The sequence below is a fragment of the Canis lupus genome, chromosome 34, assembly GCF_003254725.2.
Source record: "Canis lupus dingo isolate Sandy chromosome 34, ASM325472v2, whole genome shotgun sequence".
Classification (NCBI taxonomy): domain Eukaryota; kingdom Metazoa; phylum Chordata; class Mammalia; order Carnivora; family Canidae; genus Canis; species Canis lupus.
Genome location: NC_064276.1, coordinates 34,470,689 through 34,492,314, shown reverse-complemented (window position 1 = coordinate 34,492,314; position 21,626 = coordinate 34,470,689). Strand labels below are relative to the sequence as shown.

General features: G+C 37.4%; 1 protein-coding gene across 15 annotated transcripts in view; it reads right to left on the bottom strand.

Moving 5' to 3' along the window:
• Positions 1-20,482, bottom strand: part of MYNN (myoneurin) — a 33,115-nt gene extending 12,633 nt beyond the window's left edge. For 6 of the 15 annotated variants that reach the window (XM_049105805.1, XM_049105806.1, XM_049105801.1 and 3 more), the window contains exons 1-8: positions 20,343-20,482; positions 19,163-19,460; positions 14,196-14,989; positions 13,255-13,414; positions 11,270-11,448; positions 10,301-10,384; positions 9,201-9,287; positions 150-7,486 (exon numbers count right to left, since the gene is read on the bottom strand). In XM_049105805.1, coding sequence (XP_048961762.1) covers positions 7,224-7,486; positions 9,201-9,287; positions 10,301-10,384; positions 11,270-11,448; positions 13,255-13,414; positions 14,196-14,989; positions 19,163-19,460; positions 20,343-20,352 — 1,875 coding nt within the window. In that variant the 5' untranslated portion in view covers positions 20,353-20,482 and the 3' untranslated portion in view covers positions 150-7,223. Of the gene's footprint in view, positions 1-149; positions 7,487-9,200; positions 9,288-10,300; positions 10,385-11,269; positions 11,449-13,254; positions 13,415-14,195; positions 14,990-19,015; positions 19,078-19,162; positions 19,461-20,342 lie in introns of those variants that run through there. The other 9 variants (XM_049105809.1, XM_049105811.1, XM_049105810.1 and 6 more) reach the window with 5 other exon arrangements.
• Positions 20,483-21,626: the final 1,144 nt, after the last annotated feature.

The following is a 21,626-nucleotide window of genomic DNA, read 5'->3' as shown; positions in this document are numbered from 1 at the left end:
ACCTTCCTTTGATGTGAAAATCACTTAAAGATCTGCCAATGTTTACAATGGAACCAATAAAACTATACTGTATAGATTACAGAATTATACAAATGACATTATGTATCCTGACAAACTGATTTATTTTACTAGTTAGTGATTTTACTTACTAGGTTTTATCAGACATTACTTGACAATGTTCTGCGTGTTCAAATCTTATTTCCATTTTAAGATCTCTGCTCTGAAGATATAAAGACTGGCTGTTTTTTTACAGAGTTCTTTTACATTATTACATGCTGAATAATCTAGAACTAAATATTCTATCTAAAAAGGCTGTATATCTCAGAAAAATCAAATGTCTTTGTATTGTTAAGAATGCAAAAAGAAATGAATAAAATTCTTTTAATCAAATTTGAAAATCTGCAGAATTCAATGGATGCACTAAAACCAAGCCATAGGAAAAAAAATAGGAACAATTTAAACAACTATTATTACATTTGTAAAACATTAAGCTGGGCGAGGAAATGTTGCTCCTAGCAATTAGAGATCCAATAAATTCAGATTCAAGTAACAATATGACAAATCTTTTATACTTGAGTATCTGTCCAGAGTTAAGGATAGTTTGTTAAACTACAGATGCTAATCAGCATTTTTAAAGTGTGCACCATCAAAACCACTGAGGCAAATGTTAAAATTACAGATTCTTAGAGTCCGACCTACTGAATCAAAACTTCCCGAGGATAGTCTGGGGAATCTGCATTTTTACAATCCAGGTCTTTAATCTCAAAGTTAAGAACCAATGCTCTGGGGATCCCTGGGTGGCGCAGCGGTTTGGCGCCTGCCTTTGGCCCAGGGCGCGATCCTGGAGACCCGGGATCGAATCCCACGTCGGGCTCCCGGTGCATGAGCCTGCTTCTCCTTCTGCCTATGTCTCTGCCTCTCTCTCTCTCTCTCTCTCTGTGTGACTATCATAAATAAATAAAAATTAAAAAAAAAAAAAAAAGAACCAATGCTCTGGTTTTCTCATTCTTCAAGTTAGTTTTTTGAATATATACTTTTTAAAATGGAAGTACAGCAATCATACAGAAAGTACAATTTTTTTTAAAGTAGGCTCCATGCCCAGCATGGAACCCAATGTGGGGTTGAACTCACAACCCTGAGGATCAGGGCCTGAGCTGCGATCAAGAGCTGAATGCTTAAACAACTGAGCCACCTCAAAAAAAAAAAAAAAAAAAAGAAAAAAAAAAAACTTAAGTGAACAAGTCGATGAATTATCACGCAGTTAACCCATCCATGTTAGCCATGACCTAGATATAGATAGTAAATTCCACACGCTTCCGAGAAGCTCCCTCAACCTTCTTCCAACAGGCAACCACTTCTTCTAACACCATATAGTTTTGCCTGTTTTTGAATTTTATATAAACTGAATCTTGTAGAATTTACTGTGTCGGACTCCTTTTGTACAATAGTTCATCTTTTATTGCTTTGAGATATCTGTAATATGCTGGGTAGTAGGGGAGTTTACAGGATTCTAGAAAGAGGTGGCCTCTCCTCAGGCTGGGTAGGAAACAGTCACATGAAACTAAACCTCGGTAATGAGATTTGCCTGTCCAGTGTAATCTCTGTTCTTGTGTTGTATGGAGGGCACCTACAAGTTTCTTTATTCTCCCAAGGGGAGACTCAGAAACTCAGACGGTAGCTGAGTGGGAAGTTGATGAATGGGAAGCAAAAAGGCTTGCTTTGAGTCTGCTGGCTGGGGCGGGTGGGCAGCCACAGGTTAAACTGCACCCTGATCAGAACTGCAGAAATGTCAGAGGTCTCCACATTTGTTAGAACCAAGGTGAGGCCAATTTAGTCAAGAACTACTGGGCTCTGACCAAGCTAGGACAAACCTGATGACCTATTTTACAAGCTGTTGCCTACTGCATCAGAGGCCAGTAGGATACCCAGAGAAGTGGAAGAACTGAAGACACTGTTTTCCCTGATTATGTTATTTAAACCCCCTCCATACATCTGGATGCCAGATTAAAGAGAAAACAAATGACAGAAACAAGAGCATTTTCAAAAGTTTAAGCATTACCTTACAATGTCATAAATTGTATTTCCTTTTCAACTGGCTGAGACTAAAAGTTATTATTTTCCTGACTTCCCATGGGGTGGGAGCTCAAGTGGAAGGAAATGCAGTTGTCTGTCAGAAAACTCCCACTTCTTTGCACATCTGAACTGTAAAGAGTACATCTGTAACCATATAGTTTCCTTCCATCCTCCTCTTGTCATGCTTTAAGATCAGGCTCAAATGCAGCCTCTGATTATGGTGTTGCAAATCATAGTAAGCTCATCATTTTACAATGTTTCAGTTTTGAAAGTAAGGAATAAAGTGCTTTATTTTATATACTGACAAAAAATGATTCTGCTCCACACTGCTTTTCAACTAAATAGTAATCATGTCTTAACTACTACTCAAACCATATCCAGCTAGCTTCTATCTCCGCTATTACTCCAACTGCCTTCTCAAAGGATCATCATACTCCAATTACCCAACCAAAAGTTTTCTTTGATTTGTACCCTATTTCTCTGTACCATATGACCAGTACAAAACCACTTTCATCTTCATAAAATTTGCACTACCCTGTTGTTCTTCCTGTTATCATTTTGTATCATTTATTTATTTTTTTAAGGTAGGCTCCATGCCCAGCATGATGCCAAAGCGGAACTTGAACTCACGATCCTGAAATCAAGGCCTGAGCTGAGATCAAGAGTCAGATGCTTAACTGACTGAGCCACCCAGCCACTCCTATCTTTTTGCTCATTCTTTAAATGTATTTCCCCAAAGATTTTCTTTTGCTTAGTACCATCTCCCAGGCCCACCTTAATCATTGCTATGCCAGTAATCATTAGCCTACAAGATCTGAGCTCTAGCTTTAACCTCTCCTAGACTTTGGGCTCTATTTCCAAGTACTACTAGACATTTTCACATGGCTGTTGTACCACCAATCGAATTCAGTGCATCTAAAATAAAGCCTTTTCTTCCATAAACCTCTTCTTCATCTTCCCTATCACACTTAATGGCATCACCATCATCTCAGTCATTAACGATCAAAACTTAGATGTCTTATTAAAGTCAGAGCTGTCTAACTGCAAGGAAAAGAAATGCATTCAAGCCTAAGAAAAGGGATATTTACTGTAAGGATACAACAGGAAAAAAAAAATCACTGGCATCCAGGATGATGACAGTGCTGTGCCACCTCAAGAATGGGGACTCCAAGGCCACACCTCTCTCTCACAGAGAATCAGTGGCTTGGTTCTGTGACCTTACTTCATTCCCTTGCTTCATTCTGTAGACCAGCTTTCTCTACTTATTCATAATTTCTTTTAGACTTTGGCTTGCTTCACTCACTCTGGGCCAGTTCTAAATGATCTTTTCACTTATACATGTTCCAAAACTTAAGTCTCTGAATTTCAGAGCTCAAATTCTTGAGAATCTAACCAGTTTGGTCAGGCCTAAGAATTCTTTCTCCCTAGTAAGATGTTCAGTTAAGCTGCAGATCTAAGTATGGAATCATGTGTTACAAATGTAGGCTGTCTGATCCTCTAATCCCCACCCTTCAGCAGTCAGTTGTGCTTGGGTGTGAGAGACCACAGGTTACCAACCTGGTTATCCAATCCTACTCCTTTAGCACAGGTTAAGGATTGAGGACTATTTCATGTAAGATGTGTCAGGCATAGTGCTGGACATGTCTTTGACTCCTACCTCCTCCCTGTTTCATACTTTCTTCGTTTAGCCTGTCTCAGCTAGCTTTGTGCACATTCCTTCCCATCATCCATCTCCTGTTTGTCTATCAGGGAACAACTGGCCCTGTTTCTGTCCATTCAGCTCTTGTTGACTGCTCCGTATTTCCTTCCTTGCCTTCCCCTGAAACACGTGACATTCTGTCTTGTTTTACTGCCATTATGTTCAGGCTTGTCTTTCCTATTTGACTTAAGGGTGGTGTTTACCTTATCTTTGCAGGTTTATGTATCTTGATTTCAAAAATTTTCCAGCATTTGAAATACTGGCTAAACATTTTAATGCAAATACCTGTTCACATCCATGATGTTTACTTTGAAACTAAATACCCTATTTCTGGATGGTTATTAAGTCTACCTGATAATTACCTAATTCCTTAAGCAAATACACCAAATCTCTCTTGAATCAATGGTGGCAGGGGTTGAAGAGAACAAGAGAGTAACCATACCACTGTTTCAAGAAATTAATGCTCCATTAACTAAAACTCCATACTGTTCATAAATAATGAGTAAAAATATAGAATTTACAGAAATTGCGTTAAAATACAATTTCTTTTTACTTGGTGCTATTTCTAGGGAAATTCTAAAGACTTAAAATCTGAGTATAAGATGGAAAGTTATATGAAGGGCTTCATTTTTAAATGCTTCCCCAAAAGACAAGAAACATTTAAGATAGTTCTCAATGTCTGGTTATATTAAAATCACCTGTGGAGCTTTTCCAGCATATATGTCCCAGAGACTGGACGATTCAGTAGGCCTAAGGTGGGGTGGGGTTTGGATAGTGTTATTTTTTTAAATGTTTCTGATATCCATCAAATGTTACAACTATTGTCCTAGTATATTTTAAAAAACAAGAACATGTAGATTGTCTTTATACATGTACATTTCAACTACTCTCATTTGTATAATTTCTGCAGAATTGAAATATACAGAAGTGATAAACTGCTTTTGCAAGAGAACTGATTGAACGTTTTCTTTAAAAATTTTTTTCTAAAATATGTCTATCAAAATCATCCTATGAAATTAAACATAAAACAAATACCATTTAAAAACAGCAAAAAATCATTTATATATAATCTATGGTTTCTTTTTAAAAACTCTAAAATCTAACAATACAGTAGAAATAATCTAATACATACAAAATTATTTTAGAAAATAATCTCAGTAAGATCTTCAACATCCTAAACAGACTTTCAAAAATTTAGTCATATTTAATTAAGAATAGACTTTTCCGAAAACTGCATTTAACAAATATATTTTTAAAAAGACTTAATTAAAATGATAATTATGAGTGTTAGGATGATACCAGATACAACTAAAATATATGCGTATTATAATAAGGAATAGTATAGAATTTTGAGAAGAATGACAAGTTTGCAACCTCAGCCTTCAAGATTTCTTACATGTCACTCTGGAAGAGCATCAAGCCATGTCAATTTAAAATAAAATTATTTTAGCTATCAAGAACAGATACTGTGATGAAGAAAAAGCACAGTAAATCAACCTTAGCCATTCCAATCCAATAATATTAAAAATAATAAATCTGAAGGCTAATCTATGCAAAATGCTAATTACCATCATATTAGTTGCAATTTGGTAACTACTGCTCTCATAAAATTTTGACATCACTGTAGCGGTTTTTGAAGTTTTATTCAATAGATGCTTGGATTAATGAAGATATAAATTAAATATAACCTCTTCATTTCAGCAGACTTCTTAAAGAGGCTGAGTCTTTTAATTTTCCTTAATTTCTTCACATCCCAATAAACTCCTATTGAATTTAAGCCAGAAGAGATTAGTTGAACATTTTAGGACTTTGTAAATTGTATTTAAACCAGTGTATTAATACACACGCATAATTAGATTTCTTAGATAAATAAATATGAAGCTTGACATCTATTATATAAAGGCAATAGAGTTCAAAGTCTATTCAGTTAAGTCAGTCCCACTGGTGGCAAATGCTATGGTGAAAATGCTGAGTGTGCTGGGAAATGGTGACAATCTCTACAAGAATTCAGGAGTTTTACTATGTCCTCTCCTAGCTGGTTCCTCTGACTAGGATGCCAGAGAAAATACAATTAAAGAAATCAATACCCAAAAAACCCACTTTAAGTTTATTGTAAGTGTAGTTTAAAGCCAGAAAACATATAAGCCACAGCTAACGCATAGCAGAAATATGAAAGAATGTCACCATGGTGTTTATCAGCAGTATAGGAACTGACTCTGTGGAACTGAGAATTTAATGCTGAAAGATTAGGCAGTAAAAAAAATCAATTATGTGGCAAAAGTGGGATGGGGAAGACTGGTAGTAAATATTCAAATGATACTCAATTTTCTACATTCAGCAGGAAGGAAGCAGACTACTGTGAAACTATGACAATAGCCAAATGTTGTGGTTTAATTTTTAAAATTTTAAAACTCAAAACCTATAGAAAACTTAAATATAAAATATTTAATAAACGGGCTTTCTGATTCCTCAAATGTTCATTTACAACTGAAGCTAATTTCTTAACTCTTTACATAATTATGATGTGTCAATTCAGAGGCCAAATGATTTAGAGTATGCATTAAGTTTATATTTAAAAATTTTTTTTAGAACTTAGTATTGTAAAAAGAGTGTAACAGGTATAAGAGAGGCTTATCAAAAATTTTCAAAACTCTGTATATTTTCATCTCCAGTAATCTAGAAACCTATTAAAACATAACTTGAATCAAATTTTGAAATTGTCTTTTAACAAGTTAAAAACATCAATGATCTATTTAAAACTCATATTGCAAATATAGTCTCAGATAACTCAAAAGTACGGACTCTTGCTATTCTCCAGAATATTGAATTCTAAATGAACAAAAATGAATAATATACAGTTTTCTAGCTTTTAAGAAAAACACTTTTTTCAGTAGAAAAGTTACCTCCAATGGAATATATTAAATAGCACAATTCTTATCAGTACCGAAATTCTCTTAAGAAGAAATATGAAAATTTACATTTCCCTCATAGTTTATGTATTGGCCTAAGGGGCTCAGTAACAGCAACACTCTTGGCTGATACTATCATCGATTTTGCTTAAATTTTGAGGGGGACAAAACTAAAAAATCCCACAGGTCAAAACCGACTCATATAAACGGAAAGATTCCATTTCAATAAATGAAAGGCAATTCAAAATGCAAAATAAAAATGAATTAAGGCAGCTCTAAAAGAAAATAAAACTTACTCATCCAAAATAGTGCTACTACAGTATAATTCACTTCTTAACACGTTATGTTTATAATCTAGATATAAAAGCCAAAAATCAAAACAAGCATTGCAGTTACGATGCAGCATTAGGTGTTTACTTCAGTGAATGAAAAATAATGTTCACAACTCAAATGAATGGTAATTTAATATAATATATGCACCTTACCAGAGAGTTTATGTTTACTACCAGAGATGTCTTAGCAATTCCATATTCCTCATAAAGTCAGTATAATTGCTGTAAAAAAATCAACTGTGGTTCTGAATACCCATTCACAGTTGACCTCAACAACGTATCTGATGTAGGAGACTGATTATCTGTGACAGGCAGAAGGATGTGGTGGTCCTCAGTTCCAAGTGGAAGAGATAGTGGTAAAGTCATATCAGAAGGTTTCACATCCAATGTTTCTGATAAAGGACTTTTTTGTATGGAATCTTGTTCACTCAAGGGATGATCCTCTATACCAGAATCTAGAATTTTATCTGCACCTGAAATAGAAAGGGAAAGTATGCTATCTTTGAAAACAAAACAAAAACCCTTAGATAGACTAAATCTGCTCACTATTCCCAGAACTTGCATTCCATTCTCCACACCTTTTACTCGTGCTGTTTCTCTTGTGCTGATTTACCTGCATTATCTATTCAAATTCAATACAGACCTCAAGTCTAGGTTCAAGCACCAACTTGAACTGAAAATGGACTTAATTATTCTAGAGTAAGCATTTCTATTTTATTGTTCACTTGTCAATTTTTCATGTATCATCTTGTGACATCTCTCTTATTGCTACTGAACATTCTACTTTAGATGCCCTGAATTCTCAACCAGACTATAAATTCCTTAAGGGTAAATGTCAAGTTATGCTTCTCTAATTCCTTCAAAGTACTTAATAATAGTGCTACACTCATAATAAATTTATTCACTGATGTATTAATAAGTAATTCATGCTATTCTCTGAGTTCAAGTTCAGGGGCATGGCACTTTTGTATATTTTCAGAAGTGAGAAATTCTGCTCTATGTAAGGGAGTGATTATCACACTGACTATGATACACTTGTGCCTTCAAAGTTCCCATGAGCTTTACCATGCTCCTGTCACTCCAAGGTATTTACATGATTTCAATCTCCTTGTCTTTATTAGACAAAACTGCATTTTTACTTCTATAAAATTATAATTCTCTCTGTTCTTGCCAAACCACTCTTCAGTTCAACTAGCCAAGAATATAACCTGCACTTCTTGTCCCAATGACTCTCTTTACAATGTTCTCTTTGCCTGGGACAAACCTTCCTTTTCCTATCTCTATCCTTTGAACTCTTTCCTTCCAGTTCCGTAGAATTAAGCCTTTCCAATATTCACCTCAGAAGGATTTAATCTCTTCCTTCACACTTTTGTATCTCCATTATACCTTACATTTTTCTTATAATCACAGTTATTTAGATTTCTGGTCTCCCACACCAGATTGTACACTCTTTGAGGACTAAGACTGTGCCTTGTTCAACTTTGTTTATCTTGCAGTTATGTGTATTTTGGAGGTAGAGGCATTTAATGTTTGCTGAACTAACACTGCAGTTTTCAGATGTTCCTGACTTAATCCTTATGATGTTTCAGTAGACTTGTTAACATCTCTGTACTCTGAAGAAGCCTAGGGTTTTGTTTCTAATTGTGACACAGTACAACTTTTTGAAGGATTCATTTTAAGCAACAGATTTAAAATTTTGTAGTCTGGCTTTCCATTTTTATGTACCAATCTGGGACTACTCATTACCCTATTTCCTATTCAATGTTTCTGGATTAGGGTTCATAATGCCTTCTTCACAAAACGAAAGAAAAGAAGAGAAGAGAAGAGAAGAGAAGAGAAGAGAAGAGAAGAGAAGAGAAGAGAAGAGAAGAGAAGAAAAACTAATAATTCCTAGGTAACTCAGACTAATATGAAGAATAATGATACATATTTTTTAATATTGTTTCATTCTTGAACTTCATAAATCAGCTTTTTAAAAGAGGAAATATTTCAAGTACTGTTTATTAGAAGGTCAATATGGAAAGATATTCTTAGTGACTTATTTACAAGTTATAAAGCTTCCTAATAAATATATATTTAGCTTCCAAAAACATACATCTAATTTCAACTGTTATACTGTGCATCTCAACAATTTAGGAATAGCACCAACAGGAGAACACCAAATTTTTATAAAACACAAACATTTACCGGAATGGACTTTTGTTTTGTGCTTCTTTAAATTTTTAATATCTGTGTAAGAATTTCCACACAATTCGCAGATAAATGGCCTTTCTCCTGAAAAGCAAGTTAAAAAGTTTAAACTCAATATTTTAGAAGCTAAGACAAAAATATCAATGTCTATGAACACAATGCAGACATTTACTATACTGTTTAAATTTAGTTTCAAAGGACCTTTTTAATCACTTGGTTATAATATAGTGAAATGAAACTATACACATTAGGCACTTCTTTATACAAAGCATCTCCAATTTCTGGGAAAATTGAGCATTTTCATTAACAGAAATTTAACTTACTCTTTTATTTCTATTAGATATTTAGTAAGTGTCAGTTATATGCCAGACCCTAAGAGGAACAGGGTAAGGGGGAAAAAATGTGTAATTACAGTTTCTGCTTTCTGGTAGCTTACAAATTAGAAAAATAGGGACAATAAAATGCTACAAAATTATAATTCCTTTGAAATAAGAGCTGTTCAATGCTTTATAAACTAAGGAGCATGAGAACATAGACTATTAAATATCTACCAGGTGCTCATACTATTCTAAATAGGAATTATAAGGAATAATTTTAAAAATGAAAATAGTACATTTTCAAAATGGCATTTTCCTTCGTTTTAATTTATTTGTTCCATATTTCTTTCATACTACACAATACTATTACACAATACTAATATTGTAAATATTAGTATTTACATGGCAATACTAAAATTCTGGAAATATGCTTACTGAACTGAACATTACTTGATGAGAATAATCTGATATTATCTTGGTATTATCTATATTATCTATTCCTTTTCATTTCTTGATACACTTGTGTAACTGAATCCAAACCATTTAAGAACTATTATTATCTATTAGAAAATCTATACAATTCTAGACCAAATTTAATTAATACTACTCCAAGTAACTAAAAAAACCAAAGCAAATAAAAACTTGATATTTATACATTAAAATATTGCGACAGGTAGAGTAAGACTAGATACCACATAGTCCATAATGGTTTAAAGTCAAGGCTTACATAAAAAGAAATTAGAGAGAACAAAAAATAATACGTTCTCCCTAAACACAGACCTGTATGGGATCGAAAGTGTTTGTTGAGCTCTCCTGAGGAAATAAAACTTTTCCCACAAATACCACATATGTATGGTTTTTCACCTAGATGGAAAATAAAAGATAGCGAAGTGGTGTACTATACCAATATAATATTTATCAATTACAATAATCTAAAGTAACCTGTTCTAAAATTTATGTAAATTAAAACCTCTTTATATATTGTATTTTAGAGGTATCTTCAGTGTGATCTGACTTAGATGAATATTAATTATTTTACACTGTTCATGTAACCTGATCCCTTTCATAGAATAAAACTTTATTTCTGCAAATATCCTCCAGTAGACTAGAGTTGGGCAAGAAGTTCAATTTTTATATGATTACAAACAAGATTAAAAATTCATCAATCCATTACTTTAATTCTTCCTATCTTAACCATATTATTAAGAGAAATATTATTATTTTGGAAAGACCTATTTTAAAAAGTACCCTATCAAACTGAAAGTCTTTGAGTATAATTTGCTTCAAAACTGATACTCTGCATTCAAAGTATCCGTTAAATTTACCAATCTTAGAATGTCTGCGTAGGACAAGTCCTAAGAAGTCATAAAAATCAATGTTCCACCTAAACCCACCCCCCCACCCTGTGATTTCACTCTTGTTTTATTCAAGAGAAGTGAAACAAGAGGCTAAGGATTTTTTCTAAGGTCATAAAATATGTCTCAAGTTTATATATTGTCAAAATTATCTGATTCTACTATACATAGAAGATAGATAAAAAATTCTACCCACTATTATTATCTAGAAAATGTCTGCTTTTAAACCTAATATTTATGTGAAAACCACAAACACAAGAAGTTTCAACAAGCACAAACACAACAGATATACAACACAAAGTCTGTAATCTATTTTCTTGAAGGGTTCAATTTCCCTTTTTCTTTCTTTTATTTACAACTTTCCTTATTTTAAACATCTCTGTCAAAATCTTACCTGTATGTTTTCGAGAATGAGTGATAAGAGAACTAGAGACAGCAAAAGCCTTCCCACAAGTATCACACACATAAGGCTTTTCTCCAGTATGCCTACGAACATGATAGGTCAATGTGCTGGCTTGAGCAAATCTCTGTCCACACCTATCACAGACATATGGCTTCTCTCCACTATGCTTCCTATTCATAAATAAATATAAAGTACATGCTGGTAAGTAGAACAATTTGGGTCCAACCTATATAATAAGCATTTTTCATACAATTTTCACACAGTATTTTATTTCATCTTAACAGTCCAAAAACGTGTATTTAAAATCAACAGTTTCAATGTATACTGTCAAAAATAAATGTTTTGGTTATTATCTGTTCTAAGATCAGTTAAAAACATTTTACCATCATCTTTATATGGTTGTCAAGTGTGCCCCTAATACCACAGGCAATTATTTTCACTTGTCCATTCACTCACTCTTCAAAATTCTTTCCTTAAACCTCCAGCACTTCCTCACCCATCCTCATCCTTAGTGGATGGCCTTGCTTCCTGTTTTACTGAGAAAAATTTAAGCAATCAGAAGAAAATTTCCACCATCCAAACTCTCTGCCTATGGCCATCTGCATCTATGTATTTGCTGTCCTTCTGGTTAACTCTAACATGAGGGTGACAGTTCATCTAAATCCAACTACTACCATTTGCATAATTAAGATAGTATCCCCCTTGCTTAATGATATCATTCCTGTAATTTCCTCCACCATTCAGTTTTCCCATCTCATTGTACTGCAGCATACAAATATATTAATGTCTTCAATATTTAAAAAGACCCTAGACCTCTTGCTCCTCCATTTCTCTGCTCCCCTTTATCAAAAATTTGAATCTCCAAGTGTTCTACCTTCATTTCTTCTTTACCAATCTCTTCTCTACTAGCTTCTGCTAACATTGCTTGTCAAGAGCACTGCTGACCTCTCACTCTACTAAATCCAATAGTTAATTCTCAATCGTCACCTCCCTATCATCAGAATTTGACATAGCTGATTGCTCCTTTCTGGAATAATTTCCTTCTCTTGGATTCCAGGGCAGTCTAGGTTTTCCTCCGATACTGGCTGCTCCTTCCTAGTCACCTCTGAGTGCCTCATGATTCAGTCCTTTGATCTCTTTTCTATCCACATTCATTCTCTGGGTGACCTCATTCAGTGTTATAGCCTTAAATACTATCTATATGCTGAAGACTCCCACATTTCTATCTTCAGCTCAAACCAGTCCTCTGAACTATAGACTTACATAACCAATGTACAACTCCATTCAGATGTCTAAGAGTCACCACAAGTTTACTATGTTCAGATGTCTACTCTGAATGCCTGTACTCTCTCTTCAACTGCTCTACCCACAAATCTCCATTTCAGTTAATAGTAATTTCATCTTCTCAGGTGCAGGCTGTAAGCCTCAGAATCATCTTTGATCCCACTCTTCTTTGCTTCTTTCATACCCTACATCCAATCTGCAGCAAATTTTGTTGTTCTACCTGTAAAAATATGTCCAGAATCTGACAACTTCTTATCTCTACCACTGTTACCACTTTGGCCTAAATCATTACCACTCTCACTTGAGTTTTACCTATAGCTTCCTAACTGGTAGCTTTGCTTCTACTCTTACAATCTTACACTTTTTCCTCTAATACAGCAGCCAGAGTCATCCCCTTAAAATGCAAGCAAGATCACATAACCTACTTCCCAATCGCGAGAGTAAAAGCTTTAGGCCTATAAAACCTTATGCCATCTATAAGTCTTATCGCCATTCTGATCTCATTTCTCTCCCTTATCATCCCTCTCTAGTCACCATGGCTTCCTTCTGGTTCCTCGACCATTCTAAGAAAATTTAATGATGGAGCCACAATTAGAACTCTACTATCCTGAGTGCTAATAAAGTAGTCTATTCAAAAGACTGTGGTGGACAACAGACTCAAAGATCAAACAACTTATTTTTTTGTTTTTTACCTTGCATGAATCTTGAGATTGCTAGAAGTTGCAAATTGTAAATTGCATACATCACATTTATAGGGTTTTTCCTCACCATGATGCATACGACTATGGAAGACCAGCTGGCATTTCTGAGCAAATCCTTTATCACACAATTCACATTTGTATGGCTTCTCACCTAAAAGAACAAGCAAATACAATTTATATTTAAAAGGAGATCTTGTTTTAGTTGCTTGAGCCACATAAGCTTTCAAGAGTTTATCAACAGTACTATTCTCAGTATTCAAAAATGTTAACTGCTAGAAATAAAGAGGCAAATAGGATTTTCTCCAGATTGTCTACTGAAAACAATGGTAGAATTAAATCAGAGTTTCTCAACTCATAATAGTGAAAGCTGATCAATGAGAGAAATACATACTGCATCTTAAAAAGTAAAATCTAAGTGTACCAACAAAGGTAAATGTAGAGGCTGAGGAATGAAAGTATGTGTAATTCTAAAGAAACACATTCAGAAGTTGACAAATTCTGGGCAGCAGGAGGTGAGATGTGTTGACAAAGTCTGAGAGTTGTCCTGAGTTGTAACTAGTTTTTTCAGTTCTCTTAATCTTTGTCTCTGTTAAATACTTAGCAAGCTAGAATCAAGCTTATGTTTAACTATGAGGGAAAATGGTAGAAAGACCTCATACATTAGGACCCCAGGGTTATCAGCAGCAATAAAACAAATAAATACTTGGTCACAATTAAATTGTGCCATTAAATACTTGGTCACAATTACATTAAATACTTGGTCACAATTACAAAGAAATTTTCAATACTCTAACATGCTAAATACTTTGTGAATGCAAGTATATACCAAATGTTGGTCACAAAGTCAACACTGCATATTAATTTATTCTATACAAAAATATTGTTTCAGCCACAGCATATAAACAAGTGTATCTCCCACAAACCAGTCTTACCTGTATGAGTTCTTACATGTGTTTTCAGCTGGTTACACTGGGTAAATGCCTTTCCACACAAGTGGCAGACATAAGGTTTAACTCCTTTATGTATTCTCATGTGCCTTCTCAAACTGCTGGCTTCCGAAAACACTTTCCCACATGTGTTGCACATTGGCTTGGCCTTGGAATACCTCTGATCCAGCTCTTCCCCAGAGCTCTCCAGCTCATAAGAATTCTTGACACTGGCTATGTTGGACATAGAGTGTTCTTTCAGAGCACAGTTTGGCTGTGATTTTCCACGTTTCCGTTTCACTGTAACAGTTTGCACAATATCTTGTGCTGGAAAAGTGTTTTCCACGACTGATGTCAACTCGAGTTCTGAATTATCATTTCTTTGTGCAACTTGTTCTATTACAGGTGTGGATAATTTATTTGCATCTAAAAATAACTCAACAGATGCATTCTCTAAAATGTCACTGGGATATTGCACTGTTTTATTCTGTCCTGTTTTCTGGGAGCTGAAGGCCTTCTTCTTCTTTTTATTTTGAGAAGACTTCTTTGCTAAAGTCCCTTGTTTAGGATTTGCCTGAACTAAATCTGTAGACACTTCTGATTTTTCCCGACTGTTATAATCCCGTAGAGTAAGGAGACAAGTCTGTTGATTCAATTCAATGTTTCCAGTAATACTAGATATCTCTGTAGAAGAGGGATTAGCAATAAAAGCAAAATCTTCCATCTTTATTTTACACTTAGTGACCACCTCTTCCACTTTGAGATAGTCAGCGGCCTGATGAATTTCTTTAACATTCCAACTGTAAGGAAACAAGGCTAAATGACAATATTCTGAGCAAAGAAAAACTTTGTGAAACAGAGCTGTACATATATTTCAATGTCTTTTCACACAAAACCTAATGAAGCAGAATGATGAAAAACACATAACTAAAAGAACAGATTTACAAAAATGCATTTACTCATTCAGAAGTACTCATTCAGAATATGTGTAGGCAAAAATCTCCGTTTTGCAGAACTTGAATAGTTACATACTACATATGTACTACTAGGGGAAAATAAAATGTTAAAATTACTGCATGTCTTAAAAAACACTTGAAACACAAAAGTAGCTGTTGGCAACTTGCTGACTTCTCTCATTCATCCTGAGACCTATTCAGATAGCAAGCACCTTTCCTGGACTGGCAACAGCAAGTTGCTCTGCTCCCGTGAGGGACTTTAACTGTGCTTCTCAAACTTTCCCACACACGTGAGTCACTCAGATGTCTTGTTAAATGTAGATTCAGATTCTGTGGTAAGGCCTGTGGTGGGACCAAAGTGTCAGCATTTCTAACACACTTGCTGGTGATGCCAATGCTGCTGCTTTGTTGATTATACTTGGAAAGAACAAGGATTTAGAATACACTAATCTCTAAAAACTGTCCAATGTGTGTGTGAGAGAGAGAGAGAGACTCAACCCTCAGTAGTTGGAGTCTGTCATTATTAGAATTACATAGAAAGACTTCAGTTCACACTGTTCAATGTTCCAGTCAAAATTTACTGGTCATCTACTGTGTGTGGTACACTAAGAGGGATATTAAGAAATATCAAATAGTCCCTGCCCCCCAGATGTTTACAACGTAGTGAAAAATTGATTACTCTAGCACTGGCTCTGGCATTACTAGGTGAATTAATCAGGGTAAGTCAGTACCTCTGGGCACTTTGATTTTTCTTAGCTATAAAATCTGAGAGTTGAGTTGGTATTAATACAAAAATAGGACCCTTTTAGTTATCTGAGGATGGATATACATGCACACAAACATACCCTTCAAGTAACCTTCCTACTTGCCATTTCCCCCAAATAATATTAAACTCTTCAGGAAGAAACTTTTCTTTTTACCCTCCTTCATTATATATATGAGCCAGAAAATGGTTTTAATCATGGCTGATAATATGTAGTGCTATTAAAACATCTTTTTTTATTAAAAAAAAAAAAGTAAAATTTGAAATGAAATAAAAAATTAACTAGTGTCATGAACCACTTAGGTCTTTGAATGTATACTCCAGTATCTATAGATCTCTATCCATTTTCTCATCATCTAATGAAAGCTTCTTTACTTCAAGTGCCACCTGTATGTTTCCTCTTTTTTAATTTAACATTACACTGGCTTTTAAAAAACTGCCTTTCTTTCTATACACAATCATTTCTCTGCTCATTATAGATTAAATAGGTTTATAGGCCAGTTTGAAAACCTAATCACAAGTACACAAATATAGGGAATATTTTATTCTCTGGGAAAATATACCTGAAGTTCCTAAACATATTATAAAAAAACTTTTGGAATATTATCTATTTGCAAATGGAGTCTTTCCTCTAGATGAAAAAACATTACTTAAAGATTTATTTTCTTATGTCCTCCAGCTATAATTTTGGAATATATAATGAATGACCTTTGAAACTAATTCTCTATTTGCAAAGATATAGCACAAATGCTACAAATATAAACACAATCTTGTTCATCTCTTATACAAAATATTTTTTTGCCATGTATACAGTAGCATCATCACTTCCCAAAAATGTTATTATTCCTTAGGCATTTTAATTAATTTTGTTACATAGTCTATTCTTAAATTACAATAAATGAGAGATACCACTAGAATGAAGCCAAACTGATCACTTATTATACTTAGGCCTCAAATCATAATTACACTTAGTGCTCCATAAAATGAAGCATCAAACACATAACAAAGTCTGGTAGCCTTTAAGAACAAAAGAAACTAGCACTGAGTAGCACATTAAGTGTTCAGTACTGATACAGTATTTTGTACAAATTATTCATCTATTTCGTAGACAGCCTATAACCACAGTTACAGTTAAAAGCACCAATCAGTATTTGTTTACATCAACAAATAATCTGATGTTTACAAGCATGAAGTTACAGTGCTTGCAAACTTGTTTCATCTTTGAACAGTCCCTGAAAGTCATTTCATTACATATTGTTAGGTATATGGGTAAATACTTTACATGAATAGTTCATTTAATCCTCTGGACATGTCTATGCAATCTATAGTAATCCCAATTTATATACAAAGGAAGGCTCAGAGGTCCAAAGAAAGTAACTTGTACAAGATCACTATGTGTTAGAACTAACAGGTGACCAAGGAAATCTGGCCTGTGAATCCACTTAATTCTCTATTATTTTGTTTTTTTCACCAAGCTTAATCACTAAGTTGTACAAACTTTCTACTTTTTTGTTTTTGTTTTCTAAAACTTCCTACTTTTGATGTAAGCCTTCTCATATTTGTGACTGGGCTCAAACCACTAGCTCCCAGTAAAGATATGTACCAAAAAAGATTGAGCAAAAATTTGGCTCTTTCACATTGGTTCTTTGCATGAAGGTTCAAAGTAAGCTGCTCTTCAGTGTGTTCAGATCAATTCAAAATTGTTCTGGAAAAGCTAATAGAGAAAGGGAAACCACTAAATTGAAGACCAACCAAAATTTATTAGTTTTACAGTTGTTTTATATTATATATTCTAAATATTTAGATAAGAGGCACCTGTGGAGTCAACTGTTCAGTAAATTTAAATAATTTGTCATGTAGGTTAACCTAGAACACTTGTCTGTTCCTTTAATCAACTCATACAGAACTGACTCAAAGATTTCATTACACCAAAATTTAAAACTAATTCCAAACAGAGTGTATGTTTCCTTTTCAAAAGGATTAAGGAGCATCCTGTTTCTAGCTTTTTAAACTACAGTTCCACAATAAGCTGCCGTGTAAAACGGAGAGAGGGATTCTGCTTAACGTCTATGTGTGTATACAGAGATTATCTGGAAAAGGATGAAAGCATATTTATCAAAATGTTAAACGTGATTATCAGAGGGTGGCAGAATTTCAGAGGTTTGTTTCCTTTTGGTTTCTCTACTAAGTTTTCTCCAAAATTTGTGGAGTTAGAGAAAGGAGAGTAGAAAAGAGAAAATAGAGGAAACTAATGTTCACAGGGAAGAGGGCCTTCAAGGAAATCCTGCATCTTCACAGCAGCACCATGGTAGTTGTCACCATCTCGTGTTTACAGATGGGGAAACTGAGGCCCTCAGGGGTTGCATCTTGCTCAGAAACACAGTGACTGACAGGCTACATCTAACTCCAACACTCGTCATCTTTTTCCATCAGAATATGATCCAGTCATGTTCACATTCCCATAAGAGGTAGAGGAGAGCCAGGGATATTATCCCCTCTTCTCCCCTCCACAACGCCTAAATGCACTAGGTTCAGACTCATGATCTAGCTCGTCCACACAGCGCCTGCAGTATCAGATTCCTGTTAGTGACAGTGGCAGCAATAGGCATTTTAGAGACCGCATTTTAGCTCCTTGGATCTGAGTTAAGCATCAGTGCTGGCAGCTCTACAGAGATTACAGGAGTCACTGCCCTTTACACTGCAAGGAAATTATTTTTCTGAATAAAGATCAGCAAGCAGTCCTGCACGTTGCTATCTAAGGTCAGACATGAGAGTTCTATTAAGCGAACACAGAGGACCACCCTTCTTTCTTCACCTGTGCTTTTTGTGTTTAAGAAATGTCCATCCCAAATCAGTAATACTTTTTTTTAAGATCTTATTTGAGAGAGAGAGAGAGAGAGAGAGTGAGTGCACTAGCGAGAGCATGTGAGAGAGCGCGAGCATGAGCAGGGGGAGGAGAAAAGGGAGAAGGAGAGGGAGAGGGAAAAGCAGACTGCCGGAGGAGCAGGGAGCCTGATGCAGGGCTCCATCCCAGGACCCTGCGATCCCCACCTGAGCCAAAGGCAGCCTCTTAACCCACTGAGCCACCCAGGCGCCCCAATACTGACTTCTTTATGAGAAACAACAACAGCATGCGCACATCCATGGATGAAGACTCCGAGGGAAGGGACTGAATGGGGAAAAATACAGATACAGTTAAGTTCCACAGACTGCTGACTAGCTTTTGTAAGTGAACATAAAAATGTGTACTTTACCTGTCAAGATTTAAAGTTCCTGTGTATATAAACTCCAACAGTTTCTGAAATCCATCAGCCTTCACCTGACTCTGATCAAGGAAGACATTGTTCTCAGAAGTGCTTCTGTAGATCGCACCGAAATACTCACTGAACGAGGCCAGCACATTCCTGTGGGCTTTAAACTGGAATTCCCCAATCACTACGGTGCAGTCGCAAAGAAAACCCGCTTCCCGTTGTTTGTTCAGTCTCTCTAAAAGGTGCTCACAGTGATGCGAATACTGCATTTTGATACCAGAATGGAATTTTACCCCTTGTTCTAAAAGACAAAAAAGAACGAGGAAGTCAGTAACCCTAAGTTTTCATCAAACGTCTCACCCAAGCAACGGGTAAGGGGACAAGGGCCGTGGGACAGAATACGGACAAAAATACAGCCAGTCCTGGTTTATCAAAGACAACAGTTAGGAGGAAGGCCTAAGGCTAAGCTCCTGTCTATCTGTTACATCTCGGCCAACGAACACAGCGCTTCGGGCACATCGATAAATGGCGATGAACGAAAAACTGCACCAGCTGCGGGGGGGGGGGGGGGGGAGAGAACCGCAAAATTACACGCTTTTGCAGCAGATGGACCTTCAGACTTTCAAGCTCAGGGCGCATGCGCGAGCTGGCAAAAAAAAAAAAAAATCGAACTAAGAAATGACTCCTTTGAACAGATGGTGGGGGAAAAAAAAAAAAAACAACACGGTATGAGTTCTTTAAAATTGCTCTCAAGTCACCGCAACCTGTTAGTCTCCGCGGTGCACACAGCTGCTCCAGAAGGCGAGGCGGGGGCCCGGGGGGCGGAGACGCGCAGAGCCCGGAGTTGTCAGGGCTCCGCCGGCCGCCCCGAGGAGGCCGCGCCCTCCCGCTCCCGCTCCTCCACCCGGGGCCGCACCGGGCAGGGACAACCGGAGCCGGGCTCTCCCGCCTTGGGCCGCACTGCCCCTCGCCCAGCTGCCGCCACCTCCAGCTCCCACGGCAGAGGCTGCGGCCAAGGCCGGCGCCGGGCTGCCTCGCCCAGGCTTCCCACGGTAGTATCTCCGCCCCGCCCTGAATTCGAACCCCAAGAAATCTGCCCCCACAAAGCCCCAGCGTCTGGAGAGAGCGGGACTGGCAAGCTGGGGGACGGGAGCGGGGGGGTGTGTGTGAAACAAGAACTCACCTAGAGCCATCCGAAGGGGGACAGTTTCTTCACGCTCTGTCCGCCATCTTGGAAGGACGTCACCGCGCCCCGCCCCGCCTCTTCCTTCTTCCTTCTAACGGCGACCTCATATCCGGCCCGGGCGTCCCGTGGAAACGCCGGAGGCTCTGGGACGTCGGAGGTCCGAGTCCGGCGAGCACAGACCAGAATGGCCCACAGAGGTTCCACTTCCCAGCATACCGGGGTCTTCCCCACCCCCCACACCGGCGAAACCGCGAACGCCACGGATAGGGGGACTTAGGGGCCCATTCACAGCGCCCCGCTTGTCTTCCTCATGCAGACATCGCGGCGGGCCGACAGTCAGCATCTCGCCGGCGGCCCGCTCGCAGTCTGGGCAGAGGTCCGGCAGCGCCGCGCCGGGGGCCTGTTTCCAGGAGCCAGGGTGCGCACTGCATGCTGGGGCTTGTAGTTTCTCCCGTCATCCTCCCCGTCACTCCGGCCCCCGCGGGTGCAAACAGCTGCTTTGTGCACCGCGGCTCCCGGCCGGCGGAGGTTTCTCGAGCTGGGAGGATCACCCCTTGTCAGCTTACGTACCCGAAAGGCTCTAGGGACCCCCCTGGGTTTTGTTTGCCTCGGCCGACTGTAGCTGAGTTTCCGGGATATCCTCACCTGGCGTTACAAGATGCAGCACAGCGGAGCAAACCTGTAGGGAGCACTGGGCACGCGCATCACCGCAGGAAGGTGGGCTCTACACCGGAAAAGGTTTTGCGTCTGGACCCGAAAAATCTTAATACGGTGATTTACATCGAATCCAGATTTTGTACAGCGGAGGGAAAGGATGCCAGTGACTCTGCGTGACCTACAAAAAAGGCGCAGAAACAGTCGGATACACCCTATTAAGGTGTTAGGGTGAGCTTCTCGCTGGTCCTGGAGGACACCCTAAATCTAAAAAAAAAAAAAATTTTTTCATTTTTTGTGTTAAAATTTGTGTCAGGACCGTCGGATGTTTACTCATGACTTTATTCGAAAGGACGGTCCCCACTGGAATTTACTTCCTTGTTTCTTCTGAGATTTTTTCCCCCCAACGCCATCCTGTTGGCTCTTGGCCTTCTCTCTGGTCCGTGGGAATCATATTTGTGAATAAAGCCACGACCGTTATGTTTATAAGGAAATAAAGGTTGAGGCTGGTTCTAGATTGCATCCTTCCGATTCCACTTTTACATTTTGTCAGAACCCCCTCTTCGGCAGTTTATTCAGAAATGAGTCCCTACTAGGCGCTAAGCAGCTAAGCACGACACTAAGTAT